Here is a 19620-nt window from a genome sequence, read left to right as displayed (position 1 = left end):
TGTGAGGGGCTAAGGGGATTCTGGGTGATAGGAGCTGCTCTCCCTGCCATGTCCCATGTCCCTGGTTCATCGCTCCGAAACCCGCTCTGGTTTGGGAATGGTGTCCCTGTCCCTGATTCCCCTCCTGCAGCCCAAGGCTGGTGTGTGCAGAGCTGGGTTTGGGCCTGTGCTGGAGGACTTGGCTGTCAGGGTGACAGGATTATGGTGCATTCCCAGTGGGATGAGGGTGCAGAATCCCAGCCAAGCTGGAAGCAGGTTTAGGTTGAATGTTTGGGAAAAACCCATTTCCTTCCTTCTTAGACTTTCACTTTCCCACCCTCAATAAATGGATGGTCTCTGGATGGTTTTTGGGAAACCTGTTCCACATGAGCTTGTTTTTAGGGGGATTCAGTGCTCCCACCCCCTCCGGCACCTCTGCCCTCGGTGCCCCCCAGGTTTGGGAATGGCTTTAGGTCTGGTTTTGGGTCTGGCTTAGATTTCAGGCTCTGGACAAAGGCCCAGCCCTTGTTTCCCCCCACTCCTTTGGAGTCTGGTTTCTCCCGTGATGAGGAGGTTCTGCCTTTCCCGTTAACCGGCGGGGAGCAGTGTCGGTCCGCAGCCGGTCCGGGAAACCGGGAGGGGAGCGGGAACAACCGAAAGGGGCTGTTGGCCAAGCCCTCGGACCACGCCGGGGCTCCCGGGAGCTCGTCCTTTGCCGGGGCCGAAGCCCCATCCCGGTGTGTCCCCCCCGGTCCCGCCGCGCCCACGTGTCCCGTTCCCGCCGCTCCGCGCCCACGTGACCCCCCGGGGGAGGCGTGGCCGCTCCCTCGGTGAGTGACGGCGGGCTCGCCCAACCGCGCGCGGCGCCGCCCCCGCGCCCGCCGCCGATTGGCTGCCGGTCGGGCCACTGAGGCGGCGGGGCGGGCGCGCGCCGGGGCTGCGCGGAGGCCGCGGCGGCAGCGAGGTAAGATGGCGGCGGCGCCGCCCGCACGCCCAAAGGCCCCGGCGCGGCCCCTCCCCGCGGGCCCCGCGCGCTCCCCCGGGCCCTCTGAGCCCCGCAACGCCCCGCGGGCGGGCCCCCGCCCCGCTCCCCGCGCCGGCAGCGCCGCCTGCGCGGCCTCACGGGGGTTCCCCCTCGCGCCCGCCGCCCGCGGACAAAATGGCGGCGCCGGGGCGGAGGGAGCGCGCATGCGCGGGGGAGGTGGCGGCGGAGCACGTGCGCGGGTCGGGGGCACCGGGACGGGAACCGGGAGAGACCGGGATGGGGACCGGGACAGACCAGGATGGGGACCGGGAGAGATCGGGATGGGAACCGGGACAGACCGGGATGGGGACCGGGAGAGACCGGGATGGGGACCGGGAGAGACCGGGATGGGAACCGGGACAGACCGGGATGGGGACCGGGAGAGACCGGGATGTTAACCGGGAGAGACCGGGACAGATCGGGATGGGGACCGGGACAGACCGGGATGGGGACCGGGAGAGACCGGGATGGGAACTGGGATAGACCGGGACAGACCGGGATGGGGCCCGGACAGACCGGAATGGGACACTGGGATTCACCGGGATAGACCCGGATGGGAACCGGGACAGACCAGGGCAGACCGGGATAGACCAGAATGGTGACTGGGATTCACCGGGATAGACCGGGATGGGGACCGGGATACACCGGGATAGAGGTGAGTTGGGAACTGGGATGCATTGGCGTGGAGGTGGGAACGGGCCCGTGGAGCACCGGGAGCAGGGGGATGCAGGCAGGGATAGGAACTGGAACACCCCGGGCTTCAGGAGGGAGTTCTGGTCAGTGAGGATGGGGTGGGCCCAGGACCTGGGGGATGCCCTGAAGGGATGGGGACCGTACTGACCATGGGGGTCAGAATTCCCTCCAGATCAATTCCCGGGAGCTGCTCCTCGTCCTGCCGCCGTGTCATCCCCTCTCCTTCCCCGCAGGTGTTGCCATGAACAGGATCCGGATCCACGTGCTGCCCACGAGCCGGGGCCGCCTGACCCCGGTGCCGCGGCCCCAGGAGCCGCTGGCCTGTGCCTTCAGCCCCCGGCCCTGCTCCCAGCCCCGCCTGGAGGGGCAGGAGTTCTGCATCAAGCACATCCTGGAGGACAGGAACGCTCCCTTCAAGCAGTGCAGCTACGTGTCCGCCAAGAACGGCAAGCGCTGCCCCAACGCCGCCCCCAAGCCCGAGAAGAAGGATGGGTGAGCGCCTCCCCTGCCTCCTGCTTTGCCCGGGATTCCCCGTGGGGTTTTCACCCTGTGGAGTTGAAACGGGCAGGAGGAGGGTTCTTCTCTCTGTGGTCCCCGCCGAGGGAACGGCTGGAGCTGTGCCAGGGCAGGGTTAGGTGGGGTTTTTGGGGAAAGGTTCTTCCCCCAGAGGGTGGTCAAGGCACTGAACGGTTTCCCCAGGGTTTGGTCACGGCCCCAGGGATGCCAGAGCTTCAGGACTTGAGGTTTTGGGATTAGTGGGATTTTGGGGTGTCCTGTGCAGGGCCAGGCATTGGATTTTGATGGTCCTTGCGGGTCCCATCCAGCTCGGGAGATTCCACGATTTCCCTCCTTCACCTGCTGCTCCAGGGCCCCTCAGAGAAGCGTCTCCCCTCTTCCAAAGCTGGAAGGAGGCTCCAGGGAGTCCTGTTGGCACTGTGGCTGTGCCCTGGGCCAGCAGGAGGTGGCTGCAGTGCTCCAGGCCCCCTGTGGGAGCCGTCCTTCCCTCATCCCAGCACGGAGCTTCCCGCTGGATAATCCCCAGCACAGCCCCCCCGGCCCTGGGGAGCTTTGACCTGGTTGTGCTGCTGCTTCTCTGAGGTTTTTAAAATGCCCCAAGGATGATCAGGGGGATGGAGCAGCTGTGCCATGGGGAAAGGCTGGAGAATTGGGATTGCTCAGCCTGCAGAAGGGAAGGCTTTGGGGTCACCTCATTGTGGCCTCCCAGGACCTGAAGGGAACCTGCAGGAAAGGTGGAGAGGGACCATTTCCAAGGGCCTGGAGTGCCAGGACAAGGGGGAAGGGCTTCAAACTGGCAGGGGGCAGGGTTAGGTGGGATATTGGGAAGGAATTCCTCCCTGTGAAGGTGGGAGGCCTTGGCACAGGTTGCCCAGAGGAGCTGTGGCTGCCCCATCCCTGGGAGTGTCCCAGGCCAGGCTGGAGCAGCCTGAGCTGGTGGAAGGTGTCCCTACCCGTGGCATGGAGTGGAATGAGGTGATCTCTGAGGTCCCTCTGCCCCAAACCATCCACGATCCCATGGTTCCTTTATCCCGCAGCACGTCCTTCTGCGCGGAGCACGCCCGGCGGAACGCGCTGGCGCTCCAGGCCCAGGGCAAGAAATCCCACCCCGGGCCCATGAGCGAGACCCTGCTGTGCCAGCTGAGCTCCTATGCCAGGTCCGAGCTGGGCTCCCAGAGCACGGAGAGCGTCCGGAGCGAGGCCAGCCGCATCCTGGGTAAGGGATCCTCGGGACAGGGCCTGGGCACTCCGTGTGGCAAAGCCCAAAATCTCCCTTCTTAAATCCACCCTGGGCTCTGGGGGTAAAAGGTGCTGCTTGCCAGCCCCACATCCCACAGGTTTATGTTAGTGGGGTTGCTCAGTGGTGTTCCGTGGTTGCTGGCAAGGCTGGTTTGACCCTGCCCAGCTGGGGGTGTTTCCCCTTGGTCCCTCGCTCGGTTTTGGGGTGGAGAATTCCCTCTTGGCACGAGGCAGGGCCAGCTCAGCTCCGTGGGGCTGTGGGGCCATCCTGGGCCGTGGGGCAGTGTCCTACCACTCCCAATGCTGTGTGTTCCAGATGAGGACAGCTGGAGTGACGGGGAGCAGGACCCTGTGACCGTGGAGCAGACGTGGCGGGGGGACCCCGACAGCGAGGCCGACAGCATCGACAGCGACCAGGAGGATCCCCTCAAGTGGGTCGGGGGGGGTTAAATCCCACTAAATCCTGTGAGGAGCCAAATCCCCCACACCCTTTGGGGATCCCCACGCCCTTCGAGGAGAACAACCCCGAGGGCCCCTCCCTGAACGGCCCCTGCTCCCTGGTTCTTGCAGGCACGCCGGTGTGTACACGGCCGAGGAGGTGGCTCTGATCATGAGGGAGAAGCTGATCCGGCTCCAGTCCCTCTACATCGACCAGTTCAAGCGGCTCCAGCACCTCCTGAAGGAGAAGAAGCGCCGGTTCCTGCACAGCCGGAAGGTTGAGCACGAGGCCATCGGTGAGCCCGAGGGTGTGCACAGAGAAACGTCTCAAATGAGGAGGTTTTGGCCTTTGTAGAGGCGGATTTTGGAGCAGGGTGAGGGTTCCATGCTCAGAGCAGGTGTTTCATTGAGGGGTTGGAGCACCAGGAGAAGGGGCTGGAGACCTGAGGGAGCTGGGGGGGCTCAGCCTGGAGAAAAGGGGGCTCAGGGGGGACCTTCTGGCTCTGCAACTCCCTGACAGGAGGAGGGAGCTGAGGGAGACTCAGGCTCTGCTCCCAGGGAACAAGGGACAGGATGAGAGGAAACAGCCTCAAGTTGTGCCAGGGGAGGGTCAGGTTGGACATCAGAAGGAATTTCCTCATGGAAATGGGGTTGTCAGGCACTGGAAGGGGCTGCCCAGGGGGTGGTGGAGTCCCCATCCCTGGAGGTGTCCAAGGGGGGACTGGACATGGCACTCAGTGCTCTGGGCTGGGGGACAAGGTGAGAGCATTGGGCACAGGTTGGACTCGGTGATCCTGGAGGTCTTTTGCAACCTCAGGGATTCTGGGATCCTGTGCTGGCCCCGTGCCTGCAGATCCGCATCGTCGGGGTTCCAGAGCTTTCCCAAAGCGTTTCTTTGCTCTTCAAAGCCTTGCAGCGTTGACAGGAAATGAGCTTACAAAGTTAATTCTGAGACAAAAGTGCTTTTTTTGTACTGGGATTTCCTGTTTTTGCTTTTATAAACAAAAAATATTCATCCGTAAGGCCCCGGGTGTGTGGGCAGGAGTTGGTTCCAGTAGCACCAGTGCTGCTGTACTGGCATATTCCTCCTTAGCGTGGATGCAGCTTTCCCTCTGCCTCTGTTGGGATCCTCCCTGTGCAGAATATGCTCTTGGAAGCAGGAATTCCCAGTTCAACTGAGGCAAAACCGGGCTCTGTAACTGATCCCAAGTACTGCAGAGCGAAGGACTCTTTTTTTTTTCCAGCATCATCCCTTAATAGCTCATCCCGGAAAATGTCATAATTCAGCTCAGGCCCAAGTAAAAATAACCAGGACTTTGGTACATACCAATTTTGCAGAACTCTTTTTAGCAAAGCAGCCAGAGGAGAGCAGATCCTGAGTGCTGCCCTGTAATTAGGCCGGGAATGCTGGCGGGGAAGCTTCCAGAACTCGCACAGGAGCGACCTGGAATTTGACAAGCTGCTGGAATCACGACGGACGGGAGTGGCAGGGCTGTTTCTAAAAGGGGTTTTAAAATTACCCTGTGGCCCCAAGTGCTCCTGGTGTGCACAGAGAGGTCAGGGTAAATTTTTGGGATGGAACCTGCGTTATTTATGTCACCCAAAGCTTCGTGTTGTCCCTCTGGACCCGCCTGTGTGGCTGTCAGAGCCCTTGACAAGAGGTTTGGGCTCCTGGTGCTGAAAAAAAAAAACCCGGGCAGGTGGGTGGAGATTCCTGACTTTTCCCCTCCCTGTTCCTGCAGGGAGCAGCCTCCTGACAGGCCCCGAGGGGCTGATGGCCAAGGAGAGGGAGAACCTGAAGCGGCTCAAGTGCCTGCGGAGGTACCGGCAGCGCTACGGGGTGGAGGCTCTGCTGCACCGGCAGCTCCGCGAGCGCCGCGTCCTGGCCACCGACGGCGCCGCCCAGCAGGTCCGTGGGGACACCCCTGCCGGGTCTCCCCTCTTGTCTCTTCCCAGGAGTGATGCCAGGCCCCTGGCAGATTCCCCCCCTTCCTGCTAGGACACCGGCAGGGTGCTCAGCCTGGAGAAAAAGAGGCTTGAGGGGGACCTTAAACCCCTTCCAATGCCTAAAAGGGGCTTGTAAGAGGAGGAGGGACTTACAGTGACCAGACAGTGATAGGGCAAGAGGGAATGGTTAAACTAAGAGATGAGAGGTTTAGATGGGATATTGGGAAGGAATTCCTCCCTGTGAGGGTGGGCAGGCCCTGGCACAGGCTGCCCAGAGAAGCTGTGGCTACCCCATCCCTGGCAGTGTCCAAGGCCAGGTTGGACAGGGCTTGGAGCAGCCTGGTCTAGTGGAAGGTGTCCCTGCCTGTGGAACAGGAGCTTTAAGGTTGGTCATTCCCTGATTTCAGGCCCACACCACCCGTTCCAGCCAGCGCTGCTTGGCCTTTGTCGACGACGTCCGCTGCTCCAACCCGTCCCTGCCGATGACCCGGCACTGCCTCACGCGTATCCTTTGATCCCCCTGACGCTGTCCCTGGCTGTTTGCCCTGTCTCTGCCCACCCTTTTTTCCCTCCCTGGCCCTGAATCAAGGCCACTGGTTTGCTGTAGCCGTTGGTTTCAAACAGGAGCCCAGAGGAAACATCTCCCGGTCTGTTGGCGCTCCCGTCCCATGGAGCAGCCGATTCGTGTGGGAGGGACAAAGGGATGGGCTGGTCCCACCACAGCCTCCCTGATCCAGAGCATCCCAACAGGGTGGGCAGTTCACCTGGGAGCACCCAGAGAACCCAAGGAGGCCTGAACTGTGAGGGGTAGTTCTGGACCTGTTTGGAGCTGCCACGGCCCAGCTTGGTTGCTGTGACCCCCTGAAAGGTTCTTTCAACCTTTCAGCTTTGAGCTGTTCCAGTTCCCAAAGCTGCCTCAGCTTAGGGATCACCCCCCAGCATGGGGGAGATCCACGGCCCCAGCGTTGCCCTGGGTGCTTCTGCTCCATCCGCTCTCTTGGATCTATGAGAGCTCGTGGGTCTATGGGAAATTCTGGATTTGTGGGGTTTTGGGAGCCCCTGGGTTTGTTTTGTCCCCAGAGTTGACCGGCTCACCTCCACCCCCACGCGGGGAGCAGGAGCTGGGAGCTGCCTTTGTTTCTCTCTAACCACCCTGTGCCTCAAAATAAAGGCAGGATAAATCCCATAAAACAGCCAGAGAAGCTGCTGCTGGCAGCTGGTGCTGGGGAGGGCGGGGAGGAGCTCTCAGCTGACTCCCCCCGACACAAACAAGCCTTTCCTCGGGCGGCCGATAACATCTGCATCCTACAACATCTGCAGCCACGGCTTCTCTCTGTGCTCCCAGGAGCTGGGCTGTTTGTGACAGGGCACTGAGGGGATGGGAGAGGCTCCAGGTGGACCAGCCTGGGATTTTTGGCACCCTGGCAGTCCGTGCTTTTGGCTGCCGGTGCAGTCGGTGCTGGAGCTGGGAGTCACTCCAGGAGGTGAAAACCTGCCTTCCCCACCCTGTTCCTCCCCACCCCTGCCCTCGGGTGGCTCAGATCCATCTGCACTGGGATGGGCTCTGACGTTGCTGCCAGCCTGGATTAGGGCTCCCCACGGCCCGATAGGAAGTGGATCCATGAGAAATCCCTGCTCAGGGAGGAGAGGAGGGAAGGATGAATCTCGGGCCTTGGCAGCTTAAGGAACTGGGTTAAACTTGGCGCCTTTTCCCAGTTTATGTGGGTTTGGGGTGTTTTTTTCCCTCTCCCACGCTGTGGGGCTTGAGGGGAATGCTGCAGAATGAAGCCCCCAAAGCTGGAGAGCAGCTGAGATTGGAAGGGGGTCTGAGGAGGGTGAAGGGGTTGGAAGAAAAGGGTGGGGATGGGAAGAGGAGAAAGGGGGTGGAAAACCAGGAAGGGATCAAAAGAGAAAAGGATGGAAGAGGAGGAAGGGAGTTGGAAGAAGAGGGTAGGGGTCAGAAGAGGAGGAAGAAGTCGGAAGAGAAACAGGATTGGAGGAGGTAGGGGTTGGAAGAGGATGGGATCAGCAGGATGGGGTTGGAGGAGGACGGGATCAGAGCAGGATGGGGTTTGATCCGTGGCTCCTCTGCCGCTGGATCGCTCTGCGAGTGCGACACAATCAGAGCAGAGCTTCTGTTTGTGATTAAAGGCAGGAAATCCCATTTACACCTCTGGCAGGAACAGGTTTTCCACTGGGAAGGGAAATGCACTGGGAGGATAGAAATGCCGGAACGAAACTCCCGGCTGTGGGAAAGGCATTGTGTGTACTGGGATGTCCCTGCGTGTGGGGCTGGGGCTGATCCTTCTCCCTGGATGTCTGCAAACAAAAGTTAATCCCGTGCCTTTGTGACATCCACACGAGTGGTTTTAGCAGGGATCCAGCCACGTCTCCCAGCCCCCACGGGGAGGCTGTGGCTGTTGTCCCAGTTTTCCGTCATGGAAATAACGTCACCCACGTCCCTGGGCAGTCGGGATGGAGCTCTGGGGTGTGGATTCTTCATCAGGGAGAGATGGAAGGGGGGGGTTTGGGAGTCTTGCCCCCCTGGGTGCGTGTCTGGCTGCACCTGGGCTGCTTTCCCTTGACCAGCTCTCCCCCAGATATCTGCCAGGACACGAACCAGACGCTGTTCAAGCCGTGCCAGGGCTCCGAGGAGGTGCCCTGCAACAAGCCCGTGCCCGTGAGCCTGTCGGAGGAGCCGTGCTGCCCCCTCCACCTGCGCCTGCCCCCCCAGATGTACGTCCCCGAGCAGGGCCTGGCTGTGCCCCAGGAGCTGGGAGCTGCTCCCTCCGAGCTCTACCTGAGCGCAGCCGAGCTCCAGCCCTCTGAGAGCTTGCCCCTGGAGTTCAGCGATGTAAGTGGGGCCTGAAGGGGCTCCAAGAGAGCTGGAGAGGGACTTTGGGCAAGGGCCTGGAGTGCCAGGATGAGGGGGAATGGTTTCCCACTGCCAGAGGGCAGGGTGAGATGGGATACTGGGAAGGAGTTCCTCCCTGTGAGGATGGTGAGGCCCTGGCACAGGGTGCCCAGAGCAGCTGTGGCTGCCCCATCCCTGGAAGTGTTCCAGGCCAGGTTGGAGCAACCTGGTCTAGTGGAAGGTGTCCCTGCCCATGGCAGGGGGTGGAACTGGATGAACTTTAAGGTCCCTCCCAGCCTAACCATTCCTGGGATTCTGTGAAAGGGCAGGAGTGGGGAAGGTTTGGGAGCTGCTCCTTTGGAAGGGCTGTGCTCATTTAAATCCCTGTAGGGGCCTCTTAAGAAGAGGATTTTTTTTATTTTCCCCCCCGTTTTCTCTCCCATGAGGAAAACATGAGGATTTTAATCCCCAGATTATTCTGGCATCCTGCATTTAAGCCAACACACTTAAAATCCTTGGAAATTTGTTTAACCAAAACAAAACCACCCCAATCCGTGGGAGCTGCTCCTCTGAGTGAGGTGTCACCTCGGGCTCTGGATGCTCCCGAGATTCCTGAGCGCTGCTGTTGGAGGCAAAGCTTGGATCTGCTCTGGAGTTTGCTGCTGGAGGAGGGATTCCAGCAGCTGCAGAGCCCCAGGGGTGGCAGGAGCTGGGAGAGCAAATGGGGTCAGGCTGGGGGGAGCTTGGATCAAATCCCAGCCCCTTCCCGTGCAAACAGGAGGTGGATTTTTTGGGGTTAGAAAGGAAAAACGGGAGTGTTTTCCCCATGCTGGGCTCTGGAGCTGCGGCTGCCGGGGGCATCTGTGTTGTGTCTCACATTGTGCCAGGCTGGGGAGGTGCCACTCGTGAGTCACAGGAATCTCACCCTCGTGTCAAACTCCCTCTGGAGCCAAAACAAATCCCAGCCTCTCCCAAATCCCAGCCTCTCCCCTCTGCAGGGAGGGCAGATGGAGGAGTCCTCAGAGCCCATCCGTCCCCATCTGTGGTGCCAGGGCAGGTGGTGGGGGGGGTGTGACATCCTGGAGAGGGGGGCACTGCTCCGGGGGTCCCCAGGAGGGCACTCCTGGGACAACACATCCCGCTGGGCTCCAGGCCGTGTGTCCCAACGCCTTGTCCTTGGCAGTGCTGGCATCATTCCTGCAGGAGGAGGAGGAGGAGGCTCCTGTGGTGTGTTCCAGCTGCTGGCTGGGGGTCCTGCTGGCACGATGCCCACTCCTCCTCCTCCTCCTCCTCCTCTTCCTCTGCTGCTCCAGGGGTGACAGAGAAGGACTGTGAGGATCTGTGTCTCCTCAGACCCTTCCTGATGAGCCCCTTCTCCGTTCCCTCCCCAGGACCTGGACGTGGTGGGCGATGGAATGCAGTGCCCCCCGTCCCCTCTGCTCTTCGACCCTTCCGTGACCCTCGAGCCGTCCCTGCGGGACGTGGCCGAGGCTCCCATCGACATCCTGGCGCTGGAGGAGCCCGACAGGGGCAGCTCCTCGGCCCCCCTCGGCCCCCCGGCCGAGCCCCCTGCGCAGGTAGGGCCTGGTGGGGCCGCAGCCCTCCCCAGGATGTGCTTTCCCAGCGGGAGAACCACCCCTGTGTGCCTGGGGGGGCTCCTCTCCCACACAACCACGCTGTGCCCACCGTCTGGATGCCATTAGGAGCCCTGGGATGGGGGCAGTCCCCAGGATGGCTCCGTGGGTGTCCTGGGAGATGTCTGGGACGCTGGGGATGTGTGGCCGTGGAGGCTGCCCACTGTGGGAGCCTCTTAATCCCAGCTGGGGTCTTTTAGGGGAGCGGCTTCCCAGGCTAAAGGTTCTGTTTTCTCCTTTGGAGTCGCATTTTTCGCTGGAACAGCTTGAATTTGCTCCTCTCGTGTCCCACCCAGGGCCTGGGGCTTCCTTGGGGTGACCCCACAGCGTGTCCTCTTTGGAGATGTCACCTCGTCCTGCTTCCCCTGTGAGCCCTCCCTGGGTGGGAGCCGAATTTTGGGGTGGGGGGGCCCCAGCCCAGGCTGTGACTGAAGGCCCCCGGTTTGCCGTAGCCGTTGGTTTCAAACAGGAGCCCAGAGGAAGCGTCTCCCGGTCTGTTGGCACTCCCGTGCCGTGGAGCAGCCAATTTGTGCGGGAGCGACACCAACCCAGGCCGGTCTGGCCGTGTCCCACCACAACCAGCTCAGTGTCCCTGTTGTGTCCCCAGCAGGGTCACCTCCCGGGCCGGACGGGGCCCCAGGATGACCAGCGGCCGGAGGAATCGGCCTCGGCCCGGGGAGCTGCTGCCAACGGGAGCCTGGAGCCGGGGGCTGTGAGCTGAGCCCGGCACCACCTGGATCTCTGCTCCTGTGGGACCCTCGGCGTGGGACGTGGGGGGACCCACAGGCGCTGATGTCCCGGCTCAGTGCCAGGACGAGCCACAGCTCTGGTTCCTCTGCTGACGCGATTCCAAAACCACAGAGTGGGGACCCCTAAAACCCTGTCATGAAGACCCTAAAACCCTGGCATGGGGACCCCAGACCCACCCTTGGTGTGGGGATGGAGGAGCCACAGGGGGTCTCTGGGAGAAGGCAGGGAGGGACTCGCCGGAGTTCTGGGATCCTTTGCCACGTCCTCGTGTGCCCCCGGGGGGTGACGTGGCCCTGTAACATTTGGGGGGATGGAGGTTCCCCCCACAATAAAACAATGGAGGTGGGCTCTTGGTGTCCCCTTGTCTTGGTGATGAGCTGAGGGCCGGGGGGTTCAGGGGTGCTCCAGAGGGGGATGAGTGATCTCCCAGGGGGTGGGGCCATGCTGCTGCCAGACCCCCAGTCCTGCTGCCGGGGGCTTTTGGGGTCACTCCTTGTTTCAGGCCCTTCACCCACGACCCCGGAGCTCGGCGGCTGCAGCGGTGGGGGACACACGGTGGGGGTCCATGGGACGCGGCCGGTCCCAATCCGGTCGCTCGGTACCGAATCCCGGCGGGGGAAGGGGTGGGGGACACCGGGCCCGTCTCGAGCAGCTCCGGGGCGGCGGGGGCACGGATGCGGCGGCAGCGGCACTGGACCCTGCGCCGGGACCTCCGCCGCCCCCGGGCGCGGATTGGCGGCGGCGGGGGCGCAGGGCGGGGCCGGCCCGGTGGAGCCATGACGTCACCGCCGCCGCCGGTCCCGCCCCGGCCCCGGTCCCGCCCCGGTCCCGGTCCCAGCCCCGGTCCCAGCCCCGGCCATGCCGCCCCGGCCCCGCCGTAGCCCCCGGTGAGTCCGCTCGCGCCGCGGCGGGGGCGGGCGGGGGCCCGGGGTTCGGGCCGCCCTCGGGGCACCGGCGGGGGTCCGTGGCCTCCGGGCACCGGGACGTGCCGTGGGGGGGTTGGGGGGCGCCCCCGGGGAAGCGGCGCGGGGTGGCCCGGTCGGAGCCCCCCGCATGTCCCCAGCGCCCCCCGGCGCATCCCGGTTGTGTCCTCGGCTCTCCCCGCTGTCCCCACTGTCCCCAGAGCATGCTGGGGTGTCCCCAGTGCATCCTGACTTCCCCTGGGGTGTCCCCAGTGTCCCCACTGCACCCTGGCTGTCCCTGGGGTGTTCCCAGTGCATCCTTACGATCCCTGTTATGTCCCCACTGTCCCCACTGCATCCTGACTTTCCCTGGGGTGTCCCCGGTGCATCCTGGCTGTTCCTGGTATGTCCCCAGTGCATCCCCGTTGTCCCCAAGGTGTCCCCCACTGTTCTCCATCCCACCCGCTGGTCCCCACTGTCCCCAGTACACCCCTGTGTGTGTCTCTGCTGTCCCCACCGCATCCCTGACTGTCCCCAGTGCTGCCACCGCATCCCTGGCTGTCCCTGCGTGTCCCTGGCGAGTCCCAGCTGTCCTCGATGTGTCCCTGCACCCCGAGGCTGTATCTCTAGCACATCCCACTTGTCCCCGGTGTATCCCGGCTGTCCCCAGGGTGTCCTTGCTGTCCCTGCTGCATCCTGGCTGTCCCTGGGCTGTCCCCAGTGCGTCCTGGCTGCCCCCAGAGCAGCACAGCAGGGCTGGGGACACTCAGGGCTGTCACCCCACGTCCCTGGGCTGTCCCCAAAGCAACCCAGAAGGGCTGGGGACACTCAGGGCTGTCACCCCGTGTCCCTTGGCTCGGGGTGGAGACCCTGGTGTGGGACAGCCCAGGGCCAGCCCGTCACGGCCACGCTGGCGCGTCCTTGGCCGCGGTTTGGGCACGTGCCCTGTCCCCACACCGTGTCCCCACAGTGCCCGGGGCAGTGGGGACGAGTGACCGAGAGTGGGGGATGGCGGGGGGTGACACCAGGCAGGGGACCTGAGCTCTGGGTGCTCTCGGCTGTGCCAGTGCCATGTCCCCCTCCCCACAGGGACCCTCGCGCTGCCCCCGCGGGGCCCCACGCTGGGGGAGGGGATGGCCTCGCCGTCCATCTGTCGGCGCCCCCCCGGCTGTCCCCGCCGGGGGCTTGGGGGGGCCGCGGGCTGCTCTTCCCCTCCAGACGGAGCCTCACTTCCCCCCGTGACGCAGCCGGAGCCGCCGGCCCCGGGGCCGCTTCCTGCGCGGGGGGCGGGCGAGGGGCCCACGGGCACCTCGGGGACAATGGGGACCACGGGGACCCGCATGGGATCACCCTGCGGGCTGCAGGGGACAGGGACAGCACGTGAGAAGTGTGGCCGTGCCCTCCCAGACCCTCTTCCTGTCCCCTCCATCACCCCCAGATCATCTTCTTGTCCCCTCCATCACCCCCCCCAGACCCTCCTCTTGTCTCCTCCGGCTCCCCTTGTCCTGCCGAGCCCCCCACGCCGCGGTGCCGTGGGGTCCGGGTGAACCGGGGCCGCGTGGCCTCGTGTGAACCCCGACCCCCCCCAAACCTCACCCTCGTGGGGTGGGGGGTTGGCGGCCACGTCCGGGGTCACGGCCCGGCTCCGCCTGCAGCCCCGGGGGCTCCCCGAAGGGTCCCCGGCTCCGGGGGGGTCCCTCCCGAGGGCGCGGGGTGCCCCGTGGGGGTGTCCCTCCGTGGGGTGTCCTGTCCCCGCCGGCCGTGCCCGGTGCCGCAGGGGGATTCCCGGTGCTTCCTCTGCCGGGACGATGCCCGCTGTGCCGGGGGTCCCCGCGCCGGTTCCCCGGGGCTGGCGCTGGCGGAGCCGCGCACCGGGGGCGGCGGCGGCTCATCCCCGGCTCCTCCCCGGCCGCGGCGGGAAGGCGGAGCCGCCGCCGCCGCCTCCCAACAATAGCGCGGCCGGGCCGGGCCGGGATGGAGCCGCTGCCGCCGCCGGGACCGGCCCCGGGGCCGCGCTGAGCCGGGACGGGCGGCGCCGCCGGGAGCCCCGGGTGTGAGTGCGGGGCCGGGGCCGGGGCTCAGCGCGGGGCCGCGGCGGCACCGGCGGCGGGGGGGGAGCCCCGGGGGGAGCGCGGGGTGTGCGGTACCGGGAGGGGGGCCCGTCCGCACACCGGGGGTTCTGTGCACCGGGTCTGGGCATCGCGGTAGCCCCGGGACCGCCGGGGTCAGCCCCGGGGGTGCCGCACGTTCCGGTGCCCCGGGGCCGGTGCTGATCCCGGTGCCGGTGGTGCTGCGCATCCCTGTGCCCCGGTGGCGGGGCCGGAGCCGGTCTCGGGGGCGCTGCTCGTGCCGGTGCCCCGGGGCTAGTCCTGATGGCGGTCCTGGGGTCCTGCGCATCCCGGTGCCCCGGGACTGGTCCCGGTCCCGGTCCCGGTCCCGGGGGTGCTGTGCATTCCGGTGCCGGCCCAGGGCCCTCGCAGCCCCAGGAAGGGGCTGGGTGGCAGGAGGGCTCCCTGTGTCTCCCAGTGCCGGTGGGGTCAGGACTCGGCCCCGGGGGTCTCCTGAGACCTCGTCCCCCCCCTCAACCCTGTTCTCCTGGCAGGTGACACCGCAGAGGGACGGGGCTGGGGACGTCCCGAGCCAGGTAAGGGGGGACTGGGCTGTGGAGGGCCTGGGGGTGCCACGGGCCGGGGGACACTGGCCAGGGCCAGCAGGGACCCTCCTGACGTGTGTCCCCTGCAGCAGCGATGTCGGAGAGCGTGGCTGAGGCACCGGGAACGGGGAGCCCCGCGACCCTGGGCGAGACGGGCACCAGCCATGAGCTGCTGCAGCGGCTGCGGGAGCTGGAGGTACATGGGGATGGGACCCCCGGGGCATGGGACCACCAGGCAGCCATGGCTGGTGCCAGCAGGCAGCCACGGCCACCATGAAACCATGGCCACCGTGCAGCTGGTGCCAAGAGCCTGCCATGGAGCCCGTAGCCCGGACACTGCGGTGATGGGCAGCACTTTCCATGGCCCTCGTGTGCCACCACTCCAGGGTCAACTCTGCCCTTCCATGAGTGGCCCTGGGTCCCACCAGGAAGAAGAAGGGTCCCCTTGGTGCCATGGTGGGGGGGGTCCAGGTGCCTGGGCCCCTCCACTGCATCCCCTGAGCTGTCCCTGCTCTGTCCCAGGCGGAAAACTCGGCCCTGGCCCAGGCCAACGAGAACCAGCGGGAGACGTACGAGCGCTGCCTGGATGAGGTACAGGGACACACACACACATGTGGGACATGTGTGCACACGTGTGTGCCAGGGCACGGGGCTGTGTGTGCCCTCCCACCCCACCCAAACCCCCCTCTGCTCCCCAGGTTGCCAACCATGTGGTGCAGGCACTGCTCAACCAAAAGGTGGGTGTCAGGAGGGCCGGGGAGGTTGTTGCGAGTCTGGGGGGAAAGTTGGGGGTCTGGAGGGAATGTTGGGGGTCTGGGGGGGATGCTGGGAGTCTGAGGGGTCTTTTCTAATGCCCTACCCCCTCTCCATGGCCAGGACCTGCGTGAGGAGTGCATCAAGCTGAAGAAACGGGTGTTCGAGCTGGAGCGGCAGAACCAGGCACTGAGTGACCTGTTCCAGCAGAAGCTGCAGCTCTCGACCGGGTCCCTGCCCCAGGTGTGCCCAGAGCCACGTTGGAGCTGGGGGGGAGAACAGGGCAAAGTCCCCCCAGAGCTTAACCCGCCGTCTCCCTCCTCTCCAGCTGCCGCTGCACCCGGTGCCGGTGCCCCCAGACACCCCGGTCACCCCCCAGCCATGCTCTGCAGAGCAGCCACCCCCACTGCTGCCCCCCGGTCTCTGTGTGCCCCTGCCTGAGGTAGGTACTGGTGTCTGCAACCCCTCAGTCCTCCTGTCCCCCTCTCCAGGCTGTGGCACCCGCTCCCCATTCCCTCTTCCCAGCGTGTGGTGTCCCTAAGCCTGTGGGAGCCACCCAACTTCCGAGGCCCACAGCGTCCTCTCCATCGCCCTCCCTGGATCCTTGGTGTCCCCACCCACGTGCCCATGGCATCACCATTCTGGCAGTGTCCCCAGGGTGTCCCCCCTGGTGCTGGGGGGGTCTCATTGCCGGGTGCTTTGAGGGTGATGGTGCCCGGTCCCCACAGGTGCTGCCGCCGGTGCCGTCGGGCAGCCCCGGGCTCAGCCCTGGCGCCCCCCCCTTGGACGCCTTGTCCCCCTTCTTCAAGAAAAAAGCCCAAATCCTGGAGGTGCTGCGCAAGCTGGAGGAGACAGACCCGCTGCTGGGGCCCCCCCCGGCCTCCCCGGGCTCCCCCGAGCCCTGCGCAGCCTCGGGCTGGCCCCCCTGCCCGCTGCGGGGCCCGGGGGCTGCAGGGGGGTGGCGGGGGCCGAGGGCAGCCCCTGCTCCTCTCCGGAGGAAGGGGGGCCGCCGCGGGGGGCTCTGCTCAGCGCCTTGGCCGAGCGGCTGCTGCGGGGCGAGGGGGGGGGCTGCTGCCGGCGCAACGGCGGAGCCCCCGGGGGACCCCCCCGGCAGTGGCGCGGGGACCACCCCGCGTTCCTGGGGCTCTGCGCCTCGGGCGAGGACACCCCGAGGGGGCTTCGCACCGCTCCGCCGGGGGTCCCCAACGCCCTGCCCTCCCCGCCAAGGCGCTGCTGCCGCCCCGCCCGGGGGCTGCGCTCAGCCCCCAGGTCGCCCACCCCTCCAAGATCCCGTGTCGCGGTGCCCACCCCGAGGCCTCGCCGGGACTCAGCCGCCGCGCTCCCCGACGCCCCCGGAGCCTGGCTCCCTGAGCCCCCGCCTTCCCCCACCCCGCGCCTCGAGGCAGCTGAGCAGCCCCCTGGGCCCCCCGGACCCCCGGTTGGTGCCGAGCGGGCGGCTGCCTCCCCACCCAGCTCCCGCCGCGGCACGGGGGGCTCGGCCCCCTCCCGCCGCCCCGGCAAGAAGCCCCCCGAGCCGGGCTACCTGCCCTTCAAGGAGCGCCTGGCGGCCCTGGGCAAGCTGCGAGGGGCTGAGGGCCGAGAGCCCCCCGGCCCAGGGCGGCCTGAACGGGGGCCACGGGGCCGAGCCGCGCCCACCCCGGGCGGGCATGGGGGCAGCCTCAGCACCCCGGCAGGCAGACGGCACCGAGCCCCTGGCCCGCTGCTACTCCTCCGGCTCCATGGGCGACCCCGGCAAGGCGGGGGGCAAGGGGCGCGCAGCCACCGGCAGGACCCCCGCGGGCCCCCGGCGCCCCCGCCAAGTCTCTCCCGCAGCCCCCACGGCAGCCCCACCAAGCTGCCCACCAAGGCGGCTGCTGGCAAATCCGGGGCGCCTCGGGGCGAGGAACCTTCGGGCGCCAAGGCAGGCGGGGGCCCCCACAAACCCTCCGCGGCCCCCGAGCCCACGGGGCCGGTCCCGGGCGCCGCGGGGCACTCGGCCATCGAGGAGAAGGTGATGAAGGGCATCGAGGAGAACGTGCTGCGGCTGCAGGGGCAGGAGCGGGCGCCGGGCGCCGAGGCCAAGGGCAAGGCCGGGCTGGCGAGCTGGTTTGGGCTGCGGCGCAGCAAACTGCCCGCGCTCAGCCGGCGCGGGGACGGCGGGCGCGGGCGCGAGTGGGCCGGGACCCCCGCCCCGCTGCGCAGGGAGGTCAAGTTGGCCGCCCGCAAGCTGGAGGCCGAGAGCCTCAACATCTCGAAGCTGATGGAGAAGGCGGAGGACCTGCGGAAGGCGCTGCGGGAGGAACACGCCTTCCTGCAGGGGCTGGCGCTGGAGAAGGGCAGACCCCGCGGGCCCCCCCGCGGCCCCGGCCCCCTCCCCGTCATGTACCAGGAGGTGACGGCCGAGACCTTCATGCAGCAGCTGCTGGACAGGTGAGTGCCCCCCTGGGTCCCCTCGGGGTGGGGGTTATTGTGGCCTGTCCTGACGGGTTGTTCCCCCACAGGGTGGACGGGAAGGACGTTCCCTACGAGACCCGCCTGGAGCACAAGCGGGAGCTCTGTGACCTCCGGAGGGTCCCCCCCGACGCCAAAGACCCCCGGCTGTGCCGCCCGCCCCGCAACGGCATCGTGGGGCACCTGCGGGAGCCCCCGGACAAGGTCAGGATCTCCCCCCAGCCCCCAGGCCCCTCTCTGGGTCGGGGACCCCCGACCCCTCACCCTCCGTGCCCCTGCAGGTGCCGGACGTGGGGCTCCGGGACGAGCTGCCCTCGGACGAGAGCTTGTCCGAGTCGGGGACATCGCAGCACTTCGCTGGTGAGGGGGTGACGGGGGGGTTACGGCGGGGAGGGGGCACCAGGGTGGGCCCCCCTTGCCCGGCACTGACCGCTCCCCCGGTGCCGCAGCCTGCGGGTCGCTGACACGGACGCTGGACAGCGGGATTGGGACCTTCCCACCCCCCGACTATGGGGGGGTCCCGGCCAAGAGCACCCCCAAACCGCGGGGCCGCCCCGAGGCGCTGCCCGGGGCCGTGCCCGCCGCCGCCACCAAAGTGCCGCGCAAGGCCCGGACGCTGGAGCGGGAGGTGCCCAGCGCCGAGGAGCTGCTGGTGCCCGGCAAACACCGGAGCGCCCCCGGGGGCCGCCCCCCGGCCCCCCCCGGCCCGCACGGGCACCGCGCCGCGCCCCAAGGTGGGTGTTCCCTCGGGCCAGGCTTGGGCCCCCCACCATGGGGGGCACAGGGATGGGTGGTGCCAGCACTGACCCTCCTTGTCCCGCAGACACCGGGGATGACACCGGGAAGCTGCGGCGTGTCCAGCAGAGCAAGAACTGGACCTTCCCCAACGCCAAAGCCTGCGGTGCTGCCGACCCCTTCCTGTGCCCCTCCGAGGGGCTGGAGGGGCTGCACCGGCCCGTGCAGGTACAGGGGGCTGTGGGACCCCTGAAACCCTGGCATGGGGACCCTAAAACACTGCTGTGGGGACCCTAAAACTCTGGAGCAGGACTCTGAAACCCCGGCATGGGGACCCCAGACCCTCCTGCCCTCACTGCGGGGATGGAGAAGCCACGAGGGGCCACGGGGAGTGGACAGGGGGCACTCACAGGAGCTCTGGGGTCCTTTGCCACATCCTCACGTGTCCCGGTGGGGGTGACAAGGCCCTGTAACGTTTTGGGGGGATGGAAGTTTCCTCCCACGGGGTCCCCCCACAATAAGGAGATGGCGGTGGGTGCGGTGAGCACTGGTGGGGAGTGGGGGGCACGGGCAGCCCCCCCCCTGCCCACCCTGTCCCTCCCCAGGCGCCCGTGTGCAGCCCAGCCGGGCGTCGAGGGGCGTCCCCGGAGGCCCCCCCGCCGCTGCCCCCCGCCCTGAGCGCCAGCAGCAGCCGGACCCCCAGCGCCTCGGACGTGGGGGACGAGGGCAGCACAGAGGCCCGGTCCCGGGACGGGGGGCACGGCCCCCCCGGGCTGGAACACTCCGAGTCCCTCAGCGACTCGCTCTACGACAGCCTCTCCTCCTGCGGCAGCCAGGGCTGAGCCCCCCCCGGCCGCGCTCCCGCGTCTTCCACCCCCTCCCCGCTGCTCCTGCTCCCGCTCTGGGGGTGCTGCCTGGACTGGGGGGTCCCGCTTTCCCCGCCCCCCCCTCCTCCTGGCTCTCTCCGATGGTGCTATGGCCCTGTACAGCCCCCACCCATGGGTTTTTAACTCAATAAAGCTGCCCCCCACCCCGGGTTATTTATACACGTG

At 66.6% G+C, this 19620-nt stretch overlaps 2 protein-coding genes and 1 non-coding gene across 5 annotated transcripts; all 3 read left to right on the top strand.

Moving 5' to 3' along the window:
• The first annotated feature begins 924 nt into the window (after positions 1-924).
• On the top strand, positions 925-11421 carry KANSL2 (KAT8 regulatory NSL complex subunit 2). 3 transcript variants are annotated; one of them, XM_050331021.1, is made up of 10 exons: positions 925-943; positions 1930-2188; positions 3250-3428; positions 3768-3882; positions 4022-4185; positions 5632-5798; positions 6244-6340; positions 8437-8690; positions 10082-10267; positions 10932-11421. In XM_050331021.1, exons 2-10 carry the CDS (start codon positions 1938-1940, stop codon positions 11043-11045), a joined length of 1527 nt encoding a protein of 508 aa, XP_050186978.1. In that variant the 5' UTR covers positions 925-943; positions 1930-1937; the 3' UTR covers positions 11046-11421. The 3 variants fall into 3 exon arrangements, with proteins under 3 accessions (XP_050186978.1, XP_050186977.1, XP_050186975.1); XM_050331020.1 differs by lacking the exon at positions 925-943 and adding an exon at positions 1421-1658 and having other exon boundaries at positions 10935-11421; XM_050331018.1 differs by lacking the exon at positions 925-943 and adding an exon at positions 1421-1658.
• On the top strand, positions 6410-6537 carry LOC126648269 (small nucleolar RNA SNORA2/SNORA34 family). Its single transcript, XR_007630775.1, has one exon. It is a non-coding gene; the product is annotated as a small nucleolar RNA SNORA2/SNORA34 family (small nucleolar RNA).
• Positions 11422-13931: 2510 nt separating the features above from the next.
• NCKAP5L (NCK associated protein 5 like) lies at positions 13932-19612 on the top strand. The gene is made up of 14 exons (XM_050330978.1): positions 13932-14029; positions 14579-14620; positions 14719-14825; positions 15152-15220; positions 15328-15366; positions 15506-15625; positions 15711-15824; positions 16111-16455; positions 16497-17812; positions 17884-18037; positions 18115-18193; positions 18283-18567; positions 18657-18796; positions 19174-19612. Exons 3-14 carry the CDS (start codon positions 14724-14726, stop codon positions 19408-19410), a joined length of 3000 nt encoding a protein of 999 aa, XP_050186935.1. The 5' UTR covers positions 13932-14029; positions 14579-14620; positions 14719-14723; the 3' UTR covers positions 19411-19612.
• The last annotated feature ends 8 nt before the right edge of the window (positions 19613-19620 follow it).

This window comes from Myiozetetes cayanensis, unplaced genomic scaffold (assembly GCF_022539395.1).
Source record: "Myiozetetes cayanensis isolate MyiCay16 unplaced genomic scaffold, myiCay2020 scf47, whole genome shotgun sequence".
NCBI classification, from domain to species: domain Eukaryota; kingdom Metazoa; phylum Chordata; class Aves; order Passeriformes; family Tyrannidae; genus Myiozetetes; species Myiozetetes cayanensis.
The sequence above is the reverse complement of the archived record's forward strand: the minus strand, read 5'-3'. Positions and strand labels throughout refer to the sequence as shown.

What these genes read in the sequence shown, in the direction of transcription:
- KANSL2 (XM_050331018.1), top strand. Translation starts at nt 1,631, where the DNA reads ATGGGGACCGGGATACACCGGGATAGAG. An exon ending in CCGACGGCGCCGCCCAGCAG is followed by an intron (nt 5,799 to 6,243) that starts GTCCGTGGGGAC and finishes CCCTGATTTCAG; the next exon opens with GCCCACACCACCCGTTCCAG. An exon ending in TGCCCCTGGAGTTCAGCGAT is followed by an intron (nt 8,691 to 10,081) that starts GTAAGTGGGGCC and finishes TTCCCTCCCCAG; the next exon opens with GACCTGGACGTGGTGGGCGA.
- NCKAP5L (XM_050330978.1), top strand. Translation starts at nt 14,724, where the DNA reads ATGTCGGAGAGCGTGGCTGAGGCACCGGGAACGGGGAGCCCCGCGACC. An exon ending in GGGCGAGGGGGGGGGCTGCT is followed by an intron (nt 16,456 to 16,496) that starts GCCGGCGCAACG and finishes CCCCCCCGGCAG; the next exon opens with TGGCGCGGGGACCACCCCGC. An exon ending in GGCTGCACCGGCCCGTGCAG is followed by an intron (nt 18,797 to 19,173) that starts GTACAGGGGGCT and finishes GTCCCTCCCCAG; the next exon opens with GCGCCCGTGTGCAGCCCAGC.